Raw genomic sequence first — 18635 nt, forward strand, 5'->3', positions numbered from 1 at the left:
AATTCTAATTAGTCTTCTACCAAATGACTCAACAAGAGCCTGGCTACACAAACGAGCAGTTAAATCAATTCATTACTACTCAGAACTCTTATTTGTGGGTGGTAACTGCACAGAAGTTCTTCTTAGTATGAAAAAAATTTTAATTTTATTACATAGTCTAACTCTGGGGCAAGAAGGTAAGTGCACTGCATTAGTTATTTTACTGAAGCGGCACACCCTGTACACCCTAAAGACCTCACTAATTTGATTACGTCCCTCAGGAAACTTCGTAAAACAGGTACTTCTTCCGGCTTCTGTCATACCGAGCGCTCTACTGGAAGTAAACTGCTTCGGCACTTGATACTTCGAGACTTTTTGCATATAAAACATGCCTGTGGTCTAAATGTGGCTCCAACTGTAACCGGCCCAAAGGCACTGACCCTAAAGCAATGACATTTTGGTTTAACGAGCATTTGGTTTAAAAGACGCATCAATACTCGCTGGGTTGCGCTTAAACACCCAAATGATCTAGATCTTAACACTCATATTACCGAATGGGTTATTTGTGACGATCTTACCTCATGCAAATCTTGAACCACATCGTATGATTTCCCAAATTCCAGAAGCTGGTTTGCTCCAACACACTTACAAGCCTCCCGTTCTACGCAGGACTCCTCTTTCTGAAGCGTATCCACAGGCGCCTCTGCGTGAGAGCTCACAGCTGACACTGCTGCTGAGGATTTTCCTGCGATTTCGCAGTCTAAGCAAATCTCCTGCTCGACAGTTGTCAGAGTCGTACCCCCACCTTCCTGGGAATCGAGTGACGTCTGGGCACTCTTCTCCATGCCCGACTTCTTTAATCTGGGTAAAAATTTACCAGATTCCAGTTCAGACTTTCCGTAGTAAGGGCCTTCGCACTCTGCGTCTTCTTCCAGGGGTTTGAGGTCTGCCTGTGGGTCATCAAAGAGGTCAGTCTGACCAGGAATGGGAAGACTCATTTCCTCCTTTTCAGACTCCCCATCCGATACGCTACACCAGCCAGGAGAAAGTTCAGAGGCTGATATCGGCCGGAAGTGAGTCCTCGGGGATATGCGGATGGCCCGGTACTGAGTGCGGTTGATGCCATATAGCCTTGGACTGAATGGCTCATTGTCAGAGTTTGAGCACAATATGGACTTTGGCTTGAATCCTGGGCTGAACGAGGCCATGTCTTCTGGTTCAAAGGAGCATTCCACATGCAGGACCTGGGAAAAAGGGTTATTGAGATCGAAAGATGAAAATGGGTAATCAAGTCCTTGCTGCTCTCCACAATAGCCTCCACAGGATCCAAGTAAATCTTCATGGAAGATAACAGAAAATCCCTTATTCAGTCTTTCCCCTGACCCTTTGGTAGCCTGACCGTTCTGTCCAAAGGACACCAAAGGTCGCCACAGGGGCTTATGACCAGGAGCAAAGCAACTGCCTGTATTCATGAACACATCCGTGCCTGCAATGGTTACCACATCAGATGAGGAAGCCGATGCACACTGCAGCAGGCTCCCGCAGGTGTTGATGGGTGGAACCACAGTCCATTCCTTGTCACCGCTTAGGGTCTTTAGTTCTCCGTACACTCCTCCAAGAATAAATGATGTATTGTCCCTCTCCGAATCAACATCCCAAGGCCTGGCAGGTGTTGCATAGTCCCCTCCGTCCACCTTGGAGACCTTATTTTTGGCCAGGCCTTGGTCCTCCTTCTGACCCTTCCACAGATGGTACTCTGAACGCTGTACAGCCTTCTTTTCGATGGGCTCCTTCGCCTCACCGTCAAGACAGCCACACTGACAGCTGGGCGTCTCCTCCGAAAACAAGTCATCGTCTGCTTTCTCCACTTCAAGAGCTAAAACACAATCTCGGTCTCCAACAGCCATCCAAATATCTTTTATTATTCCTGAGCTATAATCATCATTTTGTTGGTTGGTGTCTTCCGGAAACAAAACGGCGCTGTACTGTTTGCTCTCGTCCTGCTCTAATGCTATTCCACAAACAGACTCCAGTTTAGATACCTTGTTGAAGGTCTGATTGGACATTATGCCTGCACTCATTTCATCTTGCTGGTGACTCGGGCTCTCCTGCAAGAAATCCAAAAACTCCTCCTCCAGGTATGAAGTTGGAACAGGAGGAATTATGCAGCCAACGTCCTCACTGCCAAACTGAGAAGACTCATCTGCTTGGCCAGCGACTTGCTCAATGTCTGAGCGCGTCTCCTCCGAGTGGGACCACGGACTGCATGTTCTCGTCGACAGGTTAGAGCAGTGTTCGTTCTCATCAAAGGCACTATTTTTGGTCCAAATTAGCAAGCGAGACTGTTTGTTTGCATGGGGATCCAGACAGCTACTTGAATCTACGTTTTCGCGACTGGATGTAAGCGAGTCGCAGGAAAAGGGGAAAGCAGAGCTATCGCACTGCACCTCAAAGAGCGAGAAACAGGAGTCTAGGGCCGACGTGCTCCCACTGACATCTTGGATAGGAGGCTCTCCAAATGTGCCCGACAACCCGCTCATGTGAAACGGCACGCTGCCCAACGGTGGGGAGAGCCTAACTGGAGAGTCACCTGCACAGCTTTCTCCTTCCAATTCCTCAGAACTAGATGATGAGCAGCACTCCCACATGTGAGCGATGTTTTCCATGTCCTGCGTAAGAATCACATCATCTCCCGAAGCTCCCAAAGAATCTGCCTTTATTGCACTTTCCCCCTGCAGTTCAAAGCCATCTAAATCTACACAACACCCTGCCTCAATGTCTCTTGGCTCATTGCTCTTTTGCCGAATCATGTTTAAGATTCGACTTTCTTGTACTGCATCTGAGGCACTGGGATCCAATATGGATTGATATATATCAACTTCATAGAAGTGAGTGAATTCAGACAGATGCTCATCATCTAAATCTTTACCATCCTCAGGAAGAGGGCAGCTTGAGGTCCCATTCAGTTCAGTGGCCTCCTCGTTTCCCTCACTGGACACTTCAACAAAGTGCCCATCCACGAAAGTACCTGCTGCAAGGTACGCCCTTTGAAACGAAGTGTTGGCGATGCAGATCCCTTGTACCTGCTCCGACAGACTGTCCACATCAATGGACGTAGCTAGGTCATTGGGGGAATCTGGTTTGCTTCGATACTTTGTCTCCAGTTTACTCCAGCTGAACGGGACAAAATACTCCGATATGGGTTCGGTGTACCAAAGGGGTTCTTCCATATATTCCCTGTTGTTATTGGCTTCACCTCCAGACTCTTTCAACTCAACCCAGCTGGGATCTTTCCGAAGCTCCCTTAAGGGCTTTTTGCCTTTTTTCGTGTAGTGCTGTTGGTGCTTCAAAGGGCCTTCGGAGGCACTGCAACTGCTACCTGTGTTTCTGCGCTCTTCTTTGTCAATAGCCTTCAGGGCTAGTTTGACTTGCCCATGCTGTCGCCCTTTTTTGTTTCTGCTGCTAACCTCGCGAGACCTGTGTCTGATCCGAGCTCCTTTACAGGTCTTTGTGTCACCCTGGTTACCACTGGAGCTTGAGCCGCCCTCGCTGGAGCCAGAGGACCAGGACCGGGGACGGTGCCCCAAATCAGATCGATGTCTGGCGTGCCTTTTGTTTTGAGAAACGACCTGGTCGCTGCAAGCCCCAGAAGCACCCCCGTGGTATCGGTTCTCTTTTTCTTTCTTGCTGCGTCGGTGCTGAGCCTTCTCGTTGGTAGTGGTGGTGGTGGTGGTGGTGACCAATGCACTTTGGTCGGGTGCTTTATCCTTGAAGACTTCACCCTCGCTGGTGCAGTCTTTTGGTGAGGAGGTGTCCGTGCTTGTTTGAGGGGCAGCAGATGAGGAGCTGGAATTTGCACTCGCTTTAGCCTTGTTCCACACGGTCATAATCTCTTGGAGACAAACAGGTTTTTCTGATAGAGGTGGAAAGGCTTCATAGTACCTTGAATAAGAAAGTAGAAAAAAAAAAAAAAGCCTAAGATTTTGAGACTTCGCTTTAAAAGACGTATTTTCTATAAAGTTGAGAAGTTCCTTACATTTCCACCTGGTCTTTAGAAGAAGGTGATTCAGCCAATTCAGGAGATCGGGATTCATCTGACTTCTTAATTGTTTGTTTTTCTTTTTCTGCAAGACAGTGAACCATGTCTTTTATCGATGCTTCAGATGCTTTTGTTAGCAATATATAACGTTACATTTTAATGGGCTATTAAGTCATTCTTAAGAGAATGGAGAACAAACCACAAAAATACAAAGAGGAGGAGAAAGTCTATATAAAGTTACATTTTTTTATGCACTATTAACACATCTCTTAAGAGAGGGAAAGAAAATAAAGAAATACAGAAAAAGGCAAAAGGAAAAAAAAAAAAAAAACGATCTGGCGGTGAAACATGATGGAGAAAAAAAAAAAAAATTCAACAGAGAGGAAAATTCTAGAGAATGGAAGATCGAGTTAAGTCATGCTGAAAGTGGAAGCAAAAGTGCAACAAACCTTTTTGTTTTTTCTGAATGTCCTTGAGCTTGGAGCAAAGCTCCTCAACCAAACTTTCGACTGCAGAGTTCTGACAGAGGAAGAGAGGAGGAGGGGGAAAGACACCCACAAAATATAACACGTAAGTCACTCAAACGCTTAGTTACCATGAATATATATATATAAATAAATAAATCCCAGTACTCAGAGAATATCATGGCCCGTATGACATGACATTCTTTAATAAATTTTTAAAAATGTGGTAAACACAGGAACAAAACACTTCAGGACGTGCTGTTATATGAAAATAGTCAGCTTCGGGGTGGTAACAGTAACTCCGCTTTAACAGCCACACTGTGGTGATTCATTCCTTAATTACACAAGTATTTGCATAAAGTTCTCAGGCAAGCATCTAGGACAGAGTACTAATGCTGTCTCTCATACTAAACTGAAAACAGGATTTCTTAACACAAGCGAGTGGTCAGGTTATAGGATATGAATAAAATACAAAGTAAGCCATTGCACAGTTGTTTCCTAACCAACAGAACCTCTTACTTCATCAGAAGCAGAGCGCAGGCATTGCACAGCGGCCTGCTTCTTCATCTCCTCCAGACTCAGGTCTGTCCCTCCCTTCCTCCTGCTCTTCCCCCACTTTTTGCCAGCTCCCTTCTCCCAACCCAGGAAGATGTCGTTCTCCTGCGTAGGTATGATCAGACAACACATGAGCCCAATACCAGTTACCTATGAACTTACATCCTGTCTATATTACACTGTACAGAGGTAATGCTACAGCAAAGTGTACAAAAATACTTGGAAAGGTTTACTGCAGTAATTTTCCACACAGTTACCCAAATAAGATGATTCCTTTACCGGCACAGGCCTGATCTAAATATATTCCCAGTTACCAAAAATGCTACAGGCCTGAATCAGACTGAGCAACAGTTAATGACTCAGCAAGACGCCAATGACTAGAAGCACTACAATTAAACCAGGAACTAAAACTGTGAACAGCTGTGTTGACATTGTGACCGGACATTAGCAGGAAACAAGTCAAGGCAGCAGAAATCAACCTTAGGAGAACTTTCACTTCCCTTTCTGGGAAGAATAGAGTTAATTCTTGACATCTGTAGAGATAAGGACATGCCATGCCAGTCGGCTCGTGGCAGAAACAGATCAAATTTTAAGTCGATGCTGATGCAAAATAATCGGGATGGCCACAGTATTCAAATTAACATGTTTATCTTGGTTTGTTACTTATTCTTCACAATGTTGCCATTATTAGTAGAAGCACAAGCCTTAAACCATCCTGGCAGAACTTTAGCATACTTTAAAATCTAAGATTTACAATCCTTTGTTGATCTATGATTAAAAAAAAAATAGTTTCAGAAGTTCTGGTAGATCAGTATAGATAAACATATAGATAGATAGATAGATAGATAGATAGAAGAACCCGTACCTGGTCCTGCAGATCGTAGTCGTAGCTGTCGTGCAGCAGGAGGCTGAGGACGTATCGGGTGTAGATCATGGCGTCTATGCCACATTTCTCCAGCTCCTGGCCCAGCCAGCTCTGCACTGGGCCCAGGGACTGCAGCAGGGACATATCGGACGGGGAAAGAGAGCCCAGCAACGACACACTCTCGGGAGGGGAAGCACCGGACGAATCTCCGCTTACAGGACGCATGGGACTGAAGGGTCTTATGTAGGAGCCATTTTCAAATGCAGGGACATTGTCCCGGTTTGTCTTCAAGAGGCTGACGAAGGATGGTCTCAGTGGGAAGGGAAGGAGTCAAGACTAAGGGGGTTTCACTCCAGTGGGACGGACAAGGGGAGGTCTACATGGAGGGTCATGTAGATTTTTTTAAATGGTATTTGGCAAGGAGAGGTGCTCTAATCTTCAGGCATGGTTCAGAGAATACGGGCAGCTTATAGAAGAACACGGACCGTGCTCAGTTTGCAATCAGAGATCTTCATGGTGGGTGACGGACAGCTCCGGAATCACCTGAAACAAGAATGTAGACACTTTGAATTGTTTTGGGATGGGGGATATTTTCCCCAGATTTTCTCCCTCATTTATTCTTGGCCAATTCCCACCCACCAGTCAGTTCTCCCCTATCACACCACAGCCTTCACCATCCCGGGTTAGCAGCTATCACGTGCTTCCTCCGAGACACGTGAAGCCAACCAACCGCATCCTTTCGACCTGCTGAAACGCACTCGGAGGAAAGCGCTATCCACCCCTTTCCGCATGCACGCGCTCACAGATGCCCACAACTGGCTAGTTTCGCTGTGTTTGTTTAGAGAGAGTATCTCAACCCTCCCACTCAGAAAGCACGGCCAACAGATGGCTGTGTCACGAAAGTTCACCATTTGGGAGCCCAGAAAATAATTTAACCATCTTTAGACCACCAAGTTTAAGCAGTAAGCAACCCTTTCATGGCCTGCAGTCATGTCCTGTGGAAACTACTTTTAAAATGTAATTCATTTAAAAAAAAAAAAAAAAAAAACAACCACTAACGCCATTCCAATTTAGTGATGTGATCGACTGTACGCACGTCAGCTGGGAAAACATACGATCTTGTCTTACCGTTAAGTCAAAATATCCAATAACCCAAAATATGTCACAAATTAATCGACAGAGTGTTACTACTCAGTTACGGACAAATCGGTAGCACCCAGGATAAGCATATATCGTGTCTGGACTGGCTTTTGTTTGTAGTTGCCCAGAAGACAAGTAGGTCCAACACCCAGGAAAGGAAAGACAATCCCTTATTAACGTTTGTAAAAACCAAAGTTCTCTTTTCAGCGGGCACGGTGGCTCAGTGGTTAGCAACTGATTTCCTTCCTCCCGGTACTCTGGTTTATTCCCCCAGTCCTAAGACAGGCAGTGTTGGCGTTTCTGAAGTGTGTGTGTGTGTGTGTGTGTGTGTGTGTGTGTGTGTGTGTGTGTGTGTGTGTGTGTGTGTGTGCGTGCGATGGACTGGACCTCATGGACCTGATGTTCCTTGCCTTGTGCTCCTAGGCTACTCTGCAACCCTTGATTAAACTTACTACACTCGACCTCAATGCTGTAACTATGGCACAAGCAAGCGAGTACACACACGGCGTACAGGACAAAATGGCTGACGATAACACAGTCGTACTGGGAGGGGGATCAATTGGCAATTAGCGTACACAGACGGCACATGAGCTTTTTGGAATCACGAAAACACACTTGTGTGTGTCAAATCTGAGAAAAATAATCTCCAACACAAAGCAGTCGTAAAACTCTCCAGCTTACTACACACAGTCACTTCGCGTTTAAACATTTCGAGGGAAGTTAAAGACAATAATCAGACTTGTAACATCTTTTACGAGAAACTCTGGTCAACGCCTTTATATATAGACTTTTTGTTTGAAAGTGAAACTACAACATCATCATGACATTAGCTACCAATTTTCACACTGTGCTACATGATCATGTCGGTTCGTTTCCCTTAGTCTGTGCTAATACGCATTTAACTAGCTAACTAGCTCGTCCTGCATCATTACATTAGTTACCAATTTTTTTTTAACCTAGTCAGTTTTCAGACAACCAAAACACCACCACACTGGAGCTCTTACTCGCCCACTGGGCGGATTGATCCCTGCAGTATCCACCGTTTTTCAGTCTCCTAGCTATATAGGTGACCAAAAAAAAAAAAAAAAAAAAAGATGTATAATGCAGGGATCAAACTCTGAAAAGAAAAGAAAAAAAACCAAGCAGCAAGAATTACACAAGGAGGAAATGGTACTGAAAAGCAGAAGCTCGTCTGCAATTTGGTTTTAAACCACCCTCGTTTTGCATAAAATGTGTTGCGCAGTGGTGGTTGTGTGCTTTTTACTCTTACACAAGTAAATATGTAAAGACATAAAATGTTCTTTCGGCTGTTTTTCTGTGACATTTTGTTCTGCTGCTGGATCTCGTATGAACGTACTGCACACAAGTAGCTAACGGGACATGTAGGGATGTGGCTTAGCAAAATAAATGTTTTTGTTTTGTACTTTGCCTGAGAGTCAAGGCTATCGCCATCCCATCGTCTCAATAAAAGAATAAAAATAGGGTATGATATGGTGTAAAATGTGCTTTGGGACACTTTCAGGATGATAATGTTGCATTTGTTTACACGTGATGGCTGTAAAATATATAAAAGTAACAAGAGAATGAAGTTTAGTTTGTGGTGCCGTGACCAAAGGTGACTTTCATCAGGAATAAATTATTTAAGAATAGATAATCGCGTATCTATTTTATATTCTGATACAATGGCTATTCTATTTTATTATATTCTAAGTGAAAGTCTTTCTTCTTCATGGACCCTAAATTTGTACTTTGATATGCCAGTGATCATGATGACGATGATGAAAATAATATGCAAATGAGTGTATGACATCATCAAGCGGCTTATTTTGAGCGCGTTTAGCTACTTTCCTCTGAAAAAGCAAACGGCGCGCTCACAGCCGAGAGAAAGGATAATTCAAAAGCAGCTGATTACGATAAAAAAAAAAAAAAAATAATAATAATAATAATTTTTAGGTTCTCCATCACTGTGTAATACATAAATACACATTAACCTTGAATTTTTTGGTCTTTAAGCTGAAAGGTCACATGACAAGATGAACAACACGTCCGAATGAGCTGAAGCCTGAAGACACTACGCAAGTCAAAGAGCTAAAGTCACAGGAAGAAAATCATAATCTTCACAGAAAACTAAATATAATTTTAATTTATTTTTATTCTACTTTGCATTATCCCTTACAGCAAGTCGCAAGCTTAAACAGATCCAGTAGCCAGAGTGCTCCTCTACTCCGCTGTCTTTAACGTCTGGACCTTTCACTGTGACTCAGAAACGATGAGCGACACCAATAATCACGCAAACGAATGACCGTGTGATTCATTTTATACTCTCACAAAGTAAAATCCACTAGACACTAAAGTAAAGCACAACAGGGTTTTATCTGATATCCGAAGTCCCTCTGGGGCAAAACGCAGCTATATTTTTCCATATGAGCAGGTCACTGTGTAAACAACTGTGATTTTATGTTAGCATGCTGCAAACCCTTATAATCCACTGCGCCGACTGTGAGCGCGAGACTGGTCTCAGTGCACTCGGTGTAAACACACATACTGCTCCTACACCGCAACAAAAACGCAACATGCAACTGTTTCACTTCACATTATGGTTTAATATTTACACCTGGCTGTTAGCAAAAATGTGTTAACACTAATGTTCAGGCTCAGACCCTTTTGATCAGTATAGTGACTGTGGGTTACGTCAACAAGGTGGATGTCTCCTGGTAATAAATTCTGACAACTGGACTGGAATTAACTCGAAAACACAAGTGGACTGGACTGGACTGGACTTGATAAGTGGACTGGACTGGACTTAATAAACGGACTGGACTGGACTTCATAAACGGACTGGACTGGACTTCATAAACGGACTGGACTGGACTTCATAAACGGACTGGACTAGACTTCATAAATGGACTGGACTAGACTTCATAAACGGACTGGACTGGACTTGATAAGTGGACTGGACTGGACTTAATAAACGGACTGGACTAGACTTAATAAACAGACTGGACTGGAGTAGACCTGATAAGTGGACAGGACTGGACTTAATAAACGGACTGGACTGGACTTAATAAACGGACTGGACTGGACTTAATAAACGGACTAGACTGGAGTAGACGTGATAAGTGGACAGGACTGGACTTAATAAATGGACTGGACTGGAGTAGACGTGATAAGTGGACTGGACTGGACTGTGCTTGATAAGTGGACTGGACTGGATGTGATAAATGGACTGGACTGGACTTAATAAACGGACTGGACTGGACAAGTGGACTGGACTGGACTGGACTTGATAAGTGGACTGGACTGGACGTGATAAATGGACTGGACTGGACTTAATAAACGGACTGGACTGGACTTGATAAGTGGACTGGACTGGACAAGTGGACTGGACTGGACTGGACTTGATAAGTGGACCGGACAAGTGGACTGGACTGGACTCGACGACTAGACTGGCCTGGACAAGACAAAGACTTTTCACTGACTGATTTGGTTTGTGCTTCTGCTTTTATGTAGGGGAAATACAGAAGATCACAATACTCCTTTCCTTAATCATGTACGTAATCATGTATTATCTGTTGATGTTGAGTAACGAAAAACATCATTCCCTATTTTATTCAGTCATCTCCACAGTCCCTCCACCACAACAGAAACTGCGTAAGATCGCAGACAGATATGAATGATGCAGCATGGAGAAATCAGCTGATTGCACTCAGCAGCTCCAGGTCACATGACGTCGCTGTAGATGAAGTTAGTTATTCATGGAATCTACTCGATTTAATCATCCATTTCAGCTGCGAACCAGAGAGTGCTCAATAATGCAACAAACTTCAGGACACGTGTGAATGTGTGTTTCTAATCCACTGTGACTGCTCCTAACCAACCTCGCGAGAGGGTCTGCGTCGTGTCACACCCAGAGTCGCGCTCAGCAGCGTTAGCAGCTCCACAGGTTGAGCTCTGTGGATCGAGGGCTAGGTGTTTTGCGTACGTTAATGAATCAAAAAAGTCTTCTCCAAGTCAAATGGGTATGCCATGAAATGTCGAAAAATGCTAAAGCTTTTACGCCTTCATGTACTGGGAATTATCAGGTGAACAAACTGTGCTTCGGTGAATCAGTTTCCTTATTCTCACAGCTTTTTTTTTTTTTTTTTTTTAAATGTATGAATATATCTGTAATCTGTAATGAGACACTTTCAGGTCCTTCTTGATCACACTACTAAAAAAACAAACGAAAAAAAAAATACCAGTGACTAGGTGTGAACAATACGACAAAACATTATCAGATTACTTCTTCAGTACTTGATCTGTTTCAGGATATACAGGTTTGCCAGAGAAACAGCTGAATCAAGAAAAAAAAGGTTTTAAAATAATCCTTTAATGTTTAACTTTAATGTTAAAACCTTTAACTAATACAAAAATTAACTAACATTGAAAATAAGGATTTTTTTTATATTACATTTTACAATTTTAAAGATTCAAAACGGCAGAAAACATCAGTATCAAACTGTCATTTTTTAACTTTTTCTTCCTGTTTTTTTTTTTTAAATAATAATAATATTTTTTAAATTATTGCTTTTATTGTGATTTCTCAGAAAAGTGTATTGTGACATTATTTCATGATACTGATATTATACGGTCTGACGAGCTCCGTCTCTCTTCAAACTTTCTGCCTTCGTCGTGATTGTTGTCATGAACTGCGTTGCGAATTGAAAGCCCTCGCTGGACGTTAAAAAAAAATATTTACTAATCCAGAAAACCCAGAAGAGTCGTACGGAAAACAGCGCTAGCGTTAGTACTCAATAACGGTCTAGAATAGTACGCAAGTACGCGACTTGAGACACGACGTTAGACTGTTTACGCGGTTGGGGGATGCGGTGTCACGTGACACGTCACGTTAATTTCTCGTTCATTCACAAGCGATGCATTGTTAAGAAGTACAAATCAGCTTTGACTGTATGGGCCGCTGCAGATCCTGGGGGCGGAGCTTCGTGAACGGAGGAATTGGAAAGTTCGCTCAAGGAGTAAGGAAAATCGTTCAAATGTTGAACTCACCTAACCACTAGACACGCAACTAACGTAACCGGGGGGGGGGGGGGGGAGAAAAAAAGAGAGAAGCTAATCTTACCTAATGCACCTTTAATATGTAGAAAGTTTACGAATAATTTACGGCACAGAAATGAACAATAGTTAGCTTTTAGTGTTTAAAGTAAATTATAAATTTATTAAAATATAATCTTTGACCTTTCTTGGTAAAAGGTACATTCTAATGGTATGAAAGGAAAAGTTTTTTTTTTTTTTTTTTAAGATGGCGTTTTATATATATATATATATATATATATATATATATATATATATATATATATATATATATATATATATATATATATATATATATATATAACAGTTGCGTCAGGAAGCCGAGGTGATATCGTCGTGTAAAACGCGGAGATGGTCCACCGTCGTGATTAATCTCCAGAGCGAGAGAAAGATCAGTCGGTAATAATAAACTCCCGCGTCCTTGTCACTTGCCCTTTTCCAACTCCTTCATACAAACCCACAGAATTATTCATGAATTAGGTCACGCTCATTCACAGCTCAGCACTGTGTGTGTGTGTGTGTGTGTGTGTGTGTGTGTGTAGTTTCCTGAACGTCGCAGGACGTCTGCAGTGATGCCGGTCGGGAAACGTGATCTCTCCGAGACCAGGCGAGTTCAGACGAGACGCAGCAGGCAGATTTTGGTTTTATTTGCTTTTACAGCGTTTCTTATTAAACACTGATATTATTTTTACACCGTTTATTATTTTAAGACGTTTGCTGCTCTTACGTCTGTCGCTTTCCCCTAACTTGGTCAACGAGCCACATCTCCGCGATCGCGCTTGAAAACCGGCGAGTGTTTGTTGTTACTGGAGAGCTGATTCCCTCCAGCGTCAGGAAAGCTGGTCTAAATATGGTCAGGTCCTTTAACGAGCTCTTCTTTAGTCAGAAACTACGGACCGAACTACACCAGGAGACACGACTTCACCGGATAAAGACGTTTAAAGCTCATTTCTGGCGACGTGATTCGCCGAAACGCGTCACGTGAGAGAGATCCAAAAGGAGAGATCCAAAATCTGTTGTGTTAAAAACTTTTAACTCTGATATTGTTGTGAAAATGAAAAAGATTTTAAACGTAACCGTTTTCAATATCTAGATTAGTCTGGTTTTTAAATGTGTGTATGCAAATAAGCGAATATTTAATGAGATCTTATATTATTCGCAAATCTAAACATATTTTTATAGGAAGCTTGTAACGTTAAAACAAACAAACAAACAAACAAACAAACAAACGCCAGCTGTAATAAATGTATATAATTTATTGGTAAAGTTTCCACATTAAAAGTTTCCTCTGTTCACCTGCAGCGTCTCGCTTCAATCTCTCACACACTCACACACACACTCACACACACTCACACACACACTCACACACTCACTCACACACTCACACACTCACTCACACACTCTCTCACACACTCTCTCACACACACACACTCACACACTCACACACACACTCTCACACACTCACACACACACTCACACACACACTCACACACACACTCACACACACACTCACACACACACTCACACACACACTCACACACACACTCACACACTCACTCACACACTCACTCACACACTCACTCACACACTCACTCACACACTCACTCACACACTCACTCACACACACACTCACACACTCACTCACACACTCACTCACACACTCACACACTCACTCACACACTCACTCACACACTCACACACTCACTCACACACTCACTCACACACTCACTCACACACTCTCTCACACTCTCACTCACACACTCTCTCACTCACACACTCTCTCACTCACACACTCTCTCACTCACACACTCTCACTCACACACACTCTCACTCACACACACTCTCACTCACACACACTCTCACTCACACACACTCTCACTCACACACTCTCACTCACACACTCTCACTCACACTCACTCACTCACACTCACTCACTCACACTCACTCACTCACACACTCACACACTCTCACTCACACACTCTCACTCACACACTCTCACTCACACACTCTCACTCACACACTCTCACACACACACTCACACACACACTCACACACACACTCACACACACACTCACACACACACTCACACACACACTCACACACACACTCACACACACACTCACACACTCTCACTCACACACTCTCACTCACACACTCTCACTCACACACTCTCACTCACACACTCTCACTCACACACTCTCACTCACACACTCTCACTCACACACTCACGAGCGCTTGCTGTAGGGGGCGTGGCCACGCTTGATCATTAGCGGGTCACATGACCGTAACACGTAACTGTAGGAACTCGGTAACTTCCTCCCAGAAGCGTCGCTTCTCCGAAACGCCGTCTGTAACTTTTAGTTTAGTTTCAGAAACGACAGAAAAGAGAGAAGAGCGAAAAGCGAGCGACGAGCGAGCGAGCGCTTCCTGGAGCGTCTTTACACCGAAGAAAGAAAAAAAAAAAAAAACGCAAAAACTCTCTTTTCCCGCAGGATGTGACGCGGCACGGCAGGTCAGACGGAGATACGGTGCGACGCCTGGACTTACTCCAGCTGCACGATTTACAGAACCTGAAATACGCCGTAATCTTTCCCAAATAAATAGATAGATAGATAGATAGATAGATAGATAAATAGATAAATAAATCCTACGATTGCTATGATGGAACTAAAATTCCAGAGATGCTCGGGGAATAATTACACGACACACCTCCTGTGTGAAACTAATCCCGTCTGAACAGGGCGTTAATCTGCTTCATCCGAACCGACCGTCAAACATTCCACAGAGACGGAGACCAGATTATTCTCTCTCTCGCTTTTACTGACTGATGAATGCAGTTTACGCAGAAAGCTTCAGTATAAAAACCTCAGATCTATAAAGAAAACAGATCCCAGATCTTTTAAATAAATAAACAAATAAATAAATAAATAAGGATGCCAGATCTACATAAAACAGATCTCAGATCTTAAAAAAAATAAATAAGTAAAATAAAAAATAAAAAAGGATCCCAGATCTACTACAACAGATCCCACATCTTTCAAACAAACAAATAAATGAATAAATAAATAAAGGATCCCAGATCGTAAACAAAAAATAAATGAGTAAAATAAAAAAGGATCCCAGATCTTTAAGGGGAAAAAAAGATCCCATATATATATAATACAATAAAAAACAGGTCCCAGATATTTAAAAAAAAAAATTTAAATAAAAATAAAAAAGGATCCCAGATCTATAAATTAGATCCCAGATATTTAAAAAATAAAAAAACAGATCCCAGATGTAGTGAATAAACCATTTGAATGATTACAAAATACAAAAACAATATTTTTTTCTTTTCTTTTTAAAACACAATGTTTTAAATGTTTAACATAAATAAACATGTTACACAGTTAGGCAGCGAAAATGACTTTCTCCATTCTCGGGCAATTAGACGGCATTATGAAGCTTAATAACGCAGATTATTAATCTATTATTATTATAATTAATCTATAATTATTATTATTATTATTATTTAATGCATTTTATAAGCTCTTATAAATTATTATTGATTAACAGTAACTCACTCTGAACACCTTTACAGTGGATAACTTCTGCTCCTGATCAGGACAATTACACTCTGTTAATAAACTCTTCTGCTTTAGTTTAAAGTGAAAATGAAATAAATTTATTATTATTATTATTATTATTATTATTATTATGATGTTGGAATAAACAGTGTTAGTGAAGCATTATTAACACTGCTTACAGAACTCTTACAGGCTTAAAGCTTAGATTTTAAACTGTTATTATTGTTAATTATTATTATTAGACAGCATACTCAGCTAGTTAGTTAGTTAGTTAGTTAGTTGGTTAGTTAGTTGGTTAGCAGGTTAGCTGGATGTGAGGCCTGGTATCCGCCTCCCAGCCCGGACAGCTCCACTTCCTCACCGTCAAACTGACCCGAGTCGCAGCTTTACAGCCGAAATCTCTCCACATCAAGTTAATAATCATAATGAAAAGAATAATAATGTTGCAGCATCAGCGATGGAAGACTTTTAGCGCTTATTTACACGAACCAAACCAAGCTATGCTATGCTATGCTAAGCTAAGTTAAGCTAAGCTACAAGCTAGCTAGCGCTAGTGACGTTTGTATCTAAGAGACGTTTAAATTTAAATGTAAACATTCCCAACCCCGAGCTCCTTCTCAAATCACACATCTCAGGCGAGAAAAACAAGCGATTGTGCGTTTAAATAACTAAAAAAAAACAGATAAATGTCATTCTTACCTGCCGTTTATTCAGTGTAATCAGGGGAAAAGCGGAGCAGGAGAAGCGGTAACTTCTCTCCCGCTGCCGGCCGCTCCAGCGCTCGGGCTCTGACCGTGTTTTTATCCCGAGCCAGCTTAGCAAAGCAACTGCCGCCATTTTGGATCTGATCACAATGCTACGCGCGGGTACACACAAACGCTGACGTAGAGCCAAAATGGCCGACAGACGAAGCTTAGTTTCCGTCGCACTTCTTTCTCACCCGTCTCCAGGGCAACAAGACGAATCGCTACCGCCCTACTAATGACAGGTGTATTCCTCCGCGCCCGATTGCATCAGAGGATTAAATAGAGCCTGTTGTGAAAGCAAGTGTTGCTAGCTCTCTAATGTCGACATAAAGTCCTTTTTTAACATTTTATAAACGATTTAAAAGGTTTCTGATGTAAAACTCAGCTCTTAAATAAAGATAAAGTAGAATCACACTATTGTAGAACATTAAAACCTGATCAGCTGTTGTGTTTTTAATAAAAATACACATTAATAAGTGTTACTTTGTTAGCAGGAAGTGAGAAGTTAGCACTTTTGGATATCATTTTTCTTTTTGAAAAATATACGTAATTGACAAACTATGCAGCAACATTGATTTAAAGCATATTTTAATCTGTACATGATAAAAAAAAAACAACTGAAATACCTCATAAATATAATTATGTGTTTGGTTTATGGGTTCATCACTATTTAGCGAGTCTCTTTTACACAATATTTAGGTTTTTATGACATTTTTAGGCTAAACAATGAATTATCTCCGACTCAAACACACAAAATAGCTTTAAAAACTTAAAATCACAGTCCAGTCGAATAAAATTCTGCTTCTTCTGTCTTATTATTGTGTCATTTCAAAAAGTTTTAGTATTATTTCTTTGAACTTTCATGTGAAATTTAGTCCAAGTTTCACTTCTTTCTTTATTTGTTACTTTATTAATTACTTTAATAAACTGTAAGCGCTTTTATTTGGCTGATTTTTAGGTCCACTATAGAGTATATTATACTATTTTTATATCCGCAAAGTTGGCATTAACCAAAAAATAAGTAAATAAATAAACAAATAAAGGAGAAGCGTGTGATAAAATGGTTGAAAACAAAATGTCAGACGTTGAGTCACAGTAACAGAGTAATAGAGTGTGTGTCAAAACCACCAGACGCCGGAAAAGATTTTCTTTCCACACGCAATCAGACTTATAACCACTTAATTAGCTCAGAAAGACGATGAGTGTGTCGCTGACAGCTGTGTGAGGTGTGTTTAAGACGAAGTATTTCTGCTTACACGCTGTTGTAGGACTGTATATAGTGTCTAAGCCCTGATCAGGTTCATATCTAACTTGTATAAATATTACCAGCGTTGTCTAAATCCTTGTTTCTCTTATGGTTCAAGGTTCAAGGCTCTTTATTTGGCACATATTACATACATGTGAAATGTTTTTCCTCAGTGTCTCGTCCCAGAGTGCAACAATGATACATAATAAAAAGAATATAATAAAATAAAATAAAATCTAGTAGACAATATGTAAGAAAAGTTTAGCAGCCTTTAGAGGAATGAAATGTAGAATATGAATATGCATAAATATAAAAAAAAAATAAAAACAAAAACAGATATACGGAGCTGTAGTGTGCAAAAAATTGTCTCATAGTGCAAATGTTTCTGTGTAGAAATATACAGAGCTGCACAATTCAATTCAGTTCAATTTTATTTGTATAGAGCTTTCAACAATGGACATTGTCACAAAGCAGCTTTACAGAAATAAATGGATTCAGGATATGAATTGTAAATAAGTGAATTTATCCCTAATGAGCGAGCCAGAGGTGACGGTGGTGAGGAAAAACTCCCTGAGATGACATGAGGAAGAAACCTTGAGAGGAACCAGGCTCAAAAGGGAACCATCCTCATCTGGGAGCAACGGATAGTGCGATTATAAATCATTCCCTTCTATTATTGTGTACTATATGGACAAATAGTGCAATTGTGCAACCAGTAAATTCATCACAGTTTTTGCAAGAAGTCCGGTTGGTTAAAATCTATCCACTGTCCACTGATGGAGTCCTGAGTACGAAGCTGCTTGTGGCAACTGCAGCCCCAAAGCCACTACAGCAATCACAGTCCCAAGCCATTACAGTACAGTACAGTACAGCTACCCATATGTGATCCTCAAGCCATCTCCACAGCCCCCAGGTGGCGCCATCCCCAGCAATTCAAACAGTTC

General features: G+C 41.6%; 1 protein-coding gene across 1 annotated transcript in view; it reads right to left on the reverse strand.

Annotated features, from left to right (window-relative positions):
• Positions 1 to 16542, reverse strand: part of kiaa0232 (KIAA0232 ortholog) — a 22131-nt gene extending 5589 nt beyond the window's left edge. Inside the window, exons 1-6 of the mRNA XM_026910084.3 lie at positions 16399 to 16542; positions 5903 to 6445; positions 5002 to 5142; positions 4468 to 4537; positions 4016 to 4103; positions 558 to 3921 (exon numbers count right to left, since the gene is read on the reverse strand). Coding sequence (XP_026765885.3) covers positions 558 to 3921; positions 4016 to 4103; positions 4468 to 4537; positions 5002 to 5142; positions 5903 to 6127 — 3888 coding nt within the window. The 5' untranslated portion in view covers positions 6128 to 6445; positions 16399 to 16542. The remainder of the gene's footprint in view (positions 1 to 557; positions 3922 to 4015; positions 4104 to 4467; positions 4538 to 5001; positions 5143 to 5902; positions 6446 to 16398) is intronic.
• Positions 16543 to 18635: the final 2093 nt, after the last annotated feature.

Source organism: Pangasianodon hypophthalmus, chromosome 4 (assembly GCF_027358585.1).
Source record: "Pangasianodon hypophthalmus isolate fPanHyp1 chromosome 4, fPanHyp1.pri, whole genome shotgun sequence".
Classification (NCBI taxonomy): Eukaryota; Metazoa; Chordata; class Actinopteri; order Siluriformes; family Pangasiidae; genus Pangasianodon; species Pangasianodon hypophthalmus.